This window comes from Tinamus guttatus, unplaced genomic scaffold (genome assembly GCF_059628265.1).
Source record: "Tinamus guttatus ecotype Peru unplaced genomic scaffold, ASM5962826v1 Tinamus_guttatus_pri_ptg000497l, whole genome shotgun sequence".
Lineage (NCBI taxonomy): Eukaryota > Metazoa > Chordata > Aves > Tinamiformes > Tinamidae > Tinamus > Tinamus guttatus.
In genome coordinates, this window is record NW_028289031.1 from 5107162 (window position 1) to 5115858 (window position 8697).

Consider the following 8697-nt stretch of genomic DNA (forward strand, 5'->3'; position numbering starts at 1 on the left):
GGAATCTGGCCAAAACTGGTCTTCCAGACCAAAGCATTCCTCAATCTGAAGGAAGCTGAAGGAATATATCATGCTGACAGCAAGGGTGCTTTACCAGCATCAAGAGATTATAATGCAGCTCTGTCTTACTGAAGTTTGGGTTTGGACTCGTTAATTCGATTGAACTAATGATCAATATGCTTCTCCACAGTACCTGTTCTTCCCATGTGCTGGTTTTGGGAGCAACACTTCAGGAATTTTCTTATATTACATATATCAAGCACTTCTGAATATTAGCTAAAAGAGAGCCAGTCAGACAGAACAAATTAGTATTATTCTAACCTTCTACTTTTGCTTGTCCCCCCTGCCATTAGCTTTCATCTTCTACCTACCCTACCTACCTACTCTTTACAAGCTTTCTAAGAAGTTTCTTTAAGCAGCACATTGATAAATGTCCATTTTAATAAATGTAATGAACACTGATGTTAATTTATTTCCTATCTTCAAGTCACCTCGTTAAAGCTTTCACTTACTGTAATGTGGAGCTCACAATCTGTAATATGGGGGAAAATAAATAGTGTGGTTTAAATGACCCCAACAGTTTGCAAGCTCCCATGTAGCAGGTAAAAGAATAAGCTTCACTACCGCTTAAAAAAAAAAAAAAAAGAAAAAACTGTATTTCTTTTGGAGAAAGCTATTCATAATTTGACCCTGTAAGGACCATGGTCATTACAAGCTTGCACTACTCCTAGACACCAAGCCCAAATATTTTCTTTAGGGTCCCTTTCTCTCAAAAAGACTTACAATGTGTATTGTACATTTGGTTTTTTTTAGCACCTGCATTTCCTGGGCCACCAGGTCCTCCAGGAGAGCCAGGGTTACCTGCAACTAGGAATCTGGTAAGTTAATGAACTGTGGAAATTTGTCTTTGAAAACTTCTCCGAAGCTTATAGTGGCTGTTGACAGCACTGCTTGAGGGAGAAAAGCTGAGTTCTAGAATTTGTATTTATTAGAATATTTTCTGTTTTTTCTGAACATCATAATTTTTTCAGAAGGGAAATCATATACTGAGAAGAGTGAATGAAGAAGTTTGGCTATCGTTTTGTTAGTCACAAGCTAGTCAACAAATGTAAAATAAGACTGATGGGATGTTAAAGCAATGGAAAGGTGTGCATTTTGCATGTCCAAAGCAATGTCTCAGAAAGAGTGTGGCAACTTAATATGATGATAATATACTAGAAGAGTTATTCTGAATACTCTGATCTGTGGAAGAAACATTTTACATAGGAAGATTAAAACCCAACAGGTCAGATAATTTATTTTTAAGAAAAAAAAAGTAACTTTTCCTAAGAATGCTAAAAATCCGTAAAGCTTTAAATTGCTGTGTCAGACGGTACACATAACTGAAATTGTTTCTTTTTATTACTGGGCCATTTAAATCTGTGTTGTACCCAAGATGTTGATCCTGTAGAAAAGATACCCAAGACTTCTGTTGTTAATTTCGAAATAAAAGATTCTCCATTTATGGAAAGGGACAAAAAGATAACAAGCTTACAGTAGAGTTTCATTTCCATTTTAAAATTTATTTTTGTTCTCATGTTATGATAGAAGAACAAATTCTCTGTATACCTCAGCAATCATTTTAGAATGCACTAATAAATAAGCAGACTTTCAGATCATTCACATTATGTAAAACAGCTTGACATGAATGAAAGCCTAAATTACTTTTGATGCCTTCCCACCATAGCGCTGTATCTCTGCTAACTACATTTACCCACAGAAATTCAGCTGACAGATGTTACGGACTAAGGGAGAAATTGCTGAGCAAAGACTGATGCTCCAAGGTAGAGGGATGCAGTTACAGTCTAGGCGATACTTTCTTGGGTAGGGCTTCCCAGTCCACTTACTTAGGTCAAAACAAACATTTTAAAATCAATCTGTAAATTGAAAGCAGGGCCTGCATGGGTTATAAAGCATCAATAGACTTCTCTGACATGCTCAAGAAACAAAAAAAAAAGAAGAAATTCAAGTGTCAGGAAATGGCAATCTCAAGAAATTTGCGACTGATTTTGTGCTGCCTGCAATTTTAGACTGTAAAAGTAACTCCTTTTAGAGAGACCTGTGTTCTCAACTTCAAAGGACAAAAATAGGTAATAGATTCAATAGTCACATCTGACAAACAGGGTTCAGCTTACTAACTGTAAAATCTATAAAAGAAAAACTGAAAAGTACCTGCTGCATAAACTAGAAACACAGGGAACCTAATAGGCATGGAGTAAACACCCTTAAAGAAAAGACCAAAATTATTTTTTCCACCAATTCCATTTCTTCCAACAACAAACATATCTTTAGTCTTCCATGGGGTTTTAAAATAGAATCACAGAATCATTATGTTTGGAAAAGACCTACAGGATCATTGGGTCCAACCATAAACCCGTCACCGCCCTGCTTGTTAAACCATGTCCGTAAGTGCCTCATCTACATCTTTCTCAAGTACTGCCAGGGACTCTCTGCTATAAGAAGACTCTCTGCTAAACTTTTCTATGAGAAGAGTCTCTGCTAAAGACAGCTTTTGCATTCACTTAGGTAAATAAAATGGGCAGCTCACTGAATCCAAGTGATTTCATAACACTTATTTAGTCTTTATTGAACAGGTGACTTTTTGAGTATTAAACATTTTGCTTTAATCTCTTGAATTTAAAGAGATTCTGTTCTAAAATACCATCTGGATTAAACAGGTTTTCAGCTTGCCTAGAAGGTATTACCACATCTGAATTCAGTATGTTATCGGTGTTATTTTTCATTTGCATGCCAGATTTGTAGTTATATGCCATGAAAATCAGTGGATTAAATATCTGAATTAATCAAATTAACAGTAGTTCAGCAACAGTAAAAAAAACATAACAGACACAAATGTATCTAGAATTGGATGTGATATTTGTAGGCTATGCTCAGCCTTATCAAGTCTCTTTTGAATTCTTCCATTTTGACCCAGTGTACCAAACCTTAGAGATGTAATCTTCTCACTCTTTGCAAAATTAACTGTTGGTAAAGCTATAGTAAAATCAACAGAATTATGATGCTGTTATGCCAGGCTAGCAAGATCTTTATGTTCTAAAAGCTTTCTCTATGAAATAAGGTAAAAATGGCTTTATGAGCATTTCCTGCATGAACAGCTTTGATGTTTCTGAACTTACTCAAGTAAGACTTAAATTTATCAGGCAAAATGTTCTCTGTATTCGGTGCTGTAATGCAGGGTTTGCTTTTGTTTTGTCATTTGACAGGTTACAACGTTCCGCAATGTAGAGGGTATGTTGGAAAAAGTTCATTTCGTAGCAGAAGGAACACTAATCTATCTGAGTGAAACCAGTGAGGTTTTTATCCGTGTTCGAAATGGATGGAGAAAATTGCAGGTACTATTGCACTGTTTCCCAATATTTTTTACTTCCCTTACTCAAAATGGAGGTTGTTGCAGATATTCCTAAAGAGATGGAGAAATATGTGTGCAAAGATATATGTTTTTTTTTAGTTCAGAAGCTGCTATTAATACAGTTTTGTTTGCGTTTCATTTTGTGTTTTTTCAGCTTGGTGAGTTAATTCCTATCCCTGCTGACAGCCTTCCACCTCCAGCCTTATCAAGCCATGTAGGTACAAAATACTGTGATTGTGAAAAGCTTATCCTCGGTGTGCAAAAACTGGAGAAACATTGGGCGGAACTTGTAGGAAGGTTTATGTGCAACATGATTTCTGCTGAGGCTTGTCAGTTCAGCATAAGTATCCTACTGCTACATAAGCTTTCAAATTGGTTGTACTGGCCAGCCATTCGTCTATAGCCATCATCTTCTGAGATGCTGAATACTACAGAGAAAAAGCAGGATCTAGAAAATAAAATAAAACCAAAATAAAATAAAATAAAATAAAATAAAATAAAATAAAATAAAATAAAATAAAATAAAATAAAATAAAATAAAACAATTCTGCTTTGTAACACCAAAGGCAGGCATATCAAGCCCTGGCCCATTTCAGGGAAACTCAGTAAAGAGCTTCTGAAAAACAAATTTTCTTAAAAAGATTATAGTCCTGTATTCCTGCAGTCAGGATGCATAACTGCCATCGGTATGCAGTTTATCCCACAGTGTGTTGGAGTTTATTGTACAGCCTCATTTTTTTGATCTGTATCTGCCTCCATTCTGCAGGTTATTGTATAAACCTGTATGCTGCCTGTCCCCCAAATTCCCAGGAGGATGAGAAACAAAAACTGGACAAGGGACTAGAGCACAGTCTCTGTGGCAGTTAATTGATCTGACTGTGTAGTGCTGAGCTGCTGAAAGGAAATAGAGTGCTAGGTAGGAGTGAGGAGAAGGGAGATGGCCAGACAAATTCTAGTGACAATGAAATAGAAAAACGTTAGAGGAGGCCAGAGAGATCGGCACTTAACACGCTGGGAAGATGTCTAGACCTCAGGTTGCAGGAAATTGTCTGCAGCCTCCAGCTGACATCATGTGACTTTCCAGACCTGGTACAGTCACTGTCGTATTACTCATACTTCCCTTGTCTACATGAGAAAACTTTGCTGTTCTTGAAGCAGCTATCAAGCTCATCAGCCCTCTGGTTTCTACAAAAAAGTTACATAAGAGGAAGAACTACTGAGGCCTTTAGGAATCTTCCCACTTGCCACATTTTCTGTTTCTACATCCTCCTTATGCTTTCAGTTTTAGTTTTTCTGAACCAGTTTTCTGCAATTGACCAGAAAATTCCATGCAGGGCTCCTGACACAATGTGACGTGAACACTAGCTGTGCAATGCTTAGGCTCAGGTTTCGTAGAGCAACTTGGCTCAGGACAGTACTCAAACGTATATTAAAGTGGCTTTCTAAATTAATGGTAGGTAGAAATAGCACGTGGCAGTTTCGGTTTATTTTTCAGAGGCAGAACAGTTTCCGTTTCTCTAATATTCAATGTTTGTTTTATTTAGAAATCTGTTGAATGTCTGAAATTCTGATTTGAGTAAAGAATGTAATTAATCTGTTTGTGTGTGTTAAAATAACAGGGATTTCAGTCTCTTCCGGCATTGACTCCAATTTCAAATATGAATAATGGAAAACCAGCAGTAAGTATGAGAACTGTGTCCCAACTAAATAGCTCTGTTTTGAAACATTGTATTTTTGCATTATGAGAGAGTTTTATAATATTTCCTCTTCAAAGTCACAGAATTTACTTTGGTAATTTTCACATAAACTGGTTTAGACATCTTGAATGGAATTTTAAATGTTTTCCTCCAAACTATTGTGGTCATCGTAACCCTTTTCCTCTCTCACTCAAAAAAAAAAAAGTTGGAGTACTTATTCTCTTACTCATTTTTTGTTGTATTATTGTTAATATAATATTAGAATCCTTTCTGTCTTCATGATGCTGATTGTTTTTAAATAGATACTTTAGAATCTAAACCTTAACTTAAAATGCTTCTATATATTTTAAATAAATAAAGTAAGATAATCAAGTTGCATCTTTAAAAAATAAACTCTTGATTAATTCCTGCATTTATATTGTTTGACTTAGCCATGCTACCCCTGCTACTAGACAACAGAAAATTTTTGAATGATATATGGTCTCATCTTGCTATGTATTTCCATGCTTGTAAGATACGGATTTAGCTTTTTTTAATAGAAGTTTTTTTTTTTAGCAGTATGTAATTTTCATGGTTTTATGACTGTTCAGAGATAAATATATATCTCTGCTGTCAGCTGGATAACTTTATGCAACTTTTATACCTCGTATGGAATGTACTAGTTATTGTACTTGGGGATTTTTATAATTTACTTCAAAATGTTTTCCTCGTGTTACAAACTTTAAAAAAAAATGTGGTTCCTTTCTCTCTCTTTTTTTTTTTTCAGCTGCATCTGGTGGCTTTAAATTTGCCTTTAGCTGGTGACATGCGAGCAGATTTTCAGTGCTTTCAACAGGCACAGCTGGCTGGTTTGACATCTACCTATAGAGCCTTCCTCTCATCACATTTGCAAGATCTAGCCACAGTTGTGAGAAAAACAGACAGATACAATTTACCAATAGTCAATCTTAAGGTAAAAATGAGTGCTTATTACTTGTTTTATTCAGATATACTGTAGGTGCCCTGAAATCTTGGAAAACAGCAAAAGCAGAAGTTTCCATCCAAACTGCACTTTACTAAGAAGTCTTGCTTTATATTTTCAAGTCAGAGTCCAGATAGAAATGTAATGCTGAAATAGAAAGATGCAGACTGTCTCACATTTCATTTGTATTGTCTAGAGTGACTTTTTTCAATACCTTAAGACTAAAGGTAAAAAGAAAGCTATATGAATGGCTAACTTAAAGCAGACTGCTGACATAGCAAGAGTGTGGTGTTTAGCAGTCTGGAAATTTTTGTCTTAACAAGGAAACTGCAGCTTCATTTTTCAAAGATGGATATGATTGTCTACTTTCTAGTATAACCACAGCATTTAGTACACTAAAATGCCTATTTTATGCTTATTCTAATTCTATGTTTATTAGTGATACCGCATTTGCCCTGATGAAACTGAGAGTTTTTGCAAGACTCTAGAACATGAGTCATCTTGTGGTTTCACATAAACATGCTAAAACTGAGGAAAACAAACCGGGTCTTGGTAGTATTGGCTGGCTCCCAGCACAAACAGCCAAAGAATTCTCCGTGAACAACACATGACTCTTGGAGCTCACTCAATAGGTTGCTCTGAAATGCAGGCATGATGCTTGGAGGGAAATTAGTAAAGACAAAGTTGTTCCAACAATTTTGGAGGAAAAACTCCAAAGCAATTTGAGAGGTACCTTGGCACAAAGCTTTTGATATTTGCAGTACTTGTCGTAAAATTGTGACCTCATCACAATTTGTATTTCCATTACAAACTACTTTTAGATTTTTCTCTTTAGCTAGAGTACGTATAAGTAAATCTTCAAATAACTGTGTGGACAGTTAGGAGGAGAAGGGTAGTAGAAAGACCGAAAATAGTGAATCAAGCTGAAGAACTAAGCTGAAGTCAATGAAGCAGAGACATAACTGTTCATAGAAAGGTCAGAGGCAAATATGTATATTTAAGAGCTATTGGCACAGATATAATAGATGAGTTTGTTCATGAGCACTGCATTGAGACTGTGATGTGAAAACTGGAGTCTGAAGTGATTTTAAGCGCAGATAAGATTTTTGATTTATAGAATTCTATAAAATTCAGGTATGATGTGGATTTCATTTTTCTTATAAAGTGACTTTGAAATTTCAACAGGGAGAAACACTTTTCAGTAACTGGGAATCAATATTTAATGGGAACGGTGGACAATTCAATCCTCATGTACCAATATACTCATTTGATGGGAGAAATGTCATGACAGATACATCTTGGTGAGTTTACATTACCATCTGCAGGTTTCACATGGCATTAATTTTTAGCAATTTTATAGTATTTTAGTATTTGTATAGTATAAATGACTTCTTTCTCTTACACTTTCTCTTCTGTTTCTGCTAGCCTATAACTGAGATATCAGGTAGTGTTCTTTTCTTCCTTGGCTTTTGTTTCAAGCAGGAGGAGAGGAGAAGGAGAGGGAGTGGGAGAGGATTTTTATATGGTATGAGCTGAGCAAAGTCACCACACATATAGACATACAGTTAAAAAAAAATAAGAGAGTTTTTTGCATGAAATAACCTCTTAACTTTACCTTTCAGGCCTCAAAAAGTAATATGGCATGGTTCAACTGCAAATGGGATCCGGCTGGTTAGCAACTACTGTGAAGCCTGGCATACAGCTGATACAGCAGTTATGGGACAAGCATCACCGCTGGACACGGGGAAACTTCTTGATCAGAAAGCATATAGCTGTAGTAATCGGTTTATCGTTCTCTGCATTGAAAACAGTTTCATATCTGATACGCAAGGAAAATAATTTACCTGTTGCACATAAGAATATTCCATTTTATGACAGAAAAAAAAAGCTAACACTGAAATTTAATTTGTAATGATGTAAATATTCTATTTTTTGTAATTGCAAATTTCAGGAAAATATAACCAAAGAAAACATACCTCAACACCAACAGTATTCCAGCTGGGTGGAACATCTAGTGTGTGTGAGGCTGACGTAAAGCTCTTCCTTCCACATGAACATCACGGGGGTAGCAGATTTGCCAATGATAATTAACTCACAGTCTTTCTGGCTGAGCTGAAGATCACTTAAGGGTGCTGGTCACAGGTGGTCTGGGAGGAAAATTCCCCAGCCTGTCTTCTGAACAGGACAGCAACCCATTCAGAAGGTTGTTTTACATTCTTGTCTCCCCTCTTTTTGCTTGCCTAGATTTTGAATACCTAAGGCACTATTCGTATATATGAATGTACACATATTATTGCTGAGTGAATAACGGTAGGCTGTTATATCTGACAAAGCTGGAATTTTCAAAAAGGGCTTTAACATCACAGGTGCTCACCTCCTTTGTATTTCAGTGGAAGCTGGGTACCCAACGCCCAGAGGCTTGTACAGATTGCAGTCTGAAAGTGCATTACTTTAGTGGCTTGGCTTCTTATTTCCACATTTTCTTTGTAGATTCTTCACATGGGGCTTTATACGGGAGGAGTGGATTTCACCTAGACAAAACCTGGTCCTTATCTTGGTGCTATTGTCATCAGAAAACCTGAAGCAATGTTAATAGAAAACATTCTGTTTTACTGGCATGACTGTGCGAA

The 8697-nt window shown here is 36.3% G+C and overlaps 1 protein-coding gene across 1 annotated transcript in view; it reads left to right on the forward strand.

Moving 5' to 3' along the window:
* Window positions 1–8251, forward strand: part of COL15A1 (collagen type XV alpha 1 chain) — a 117881-nt gene extending 109630 nt beyond the window's left edge. Inside the window, exons 37-43 of the mRNA XM_088533361.1 lie at window positions 814–878; window positions 3264–3392; window positions 3564–3623; window positions 5029–5088; window positions 5873–6058; window positions 7253–7368; window positions 7690–8251. Coding sequence (XP_088389487.1) covers window positions 814–878; window positions 3264–3392; window positions 3564–3623; window positions 5029–5088; window positions 5873–6058; window positions 7253–7368; window positions 7690–7906 — 833 coding nt within the window. The 3' untranslated portion in view covers window positions 7907–8251. The remainder of the gene's footprint in view (window positions 1–813; window positions 879–3263; window positions 3393–3563; window positions 3624–5028; window positions 5089–5872; window positions 6059–7252; window positions 7369–7689) is intronic.
* The last annotated feature ends 446 nt before the right edge of the window (window positions 8252–8697 follow it).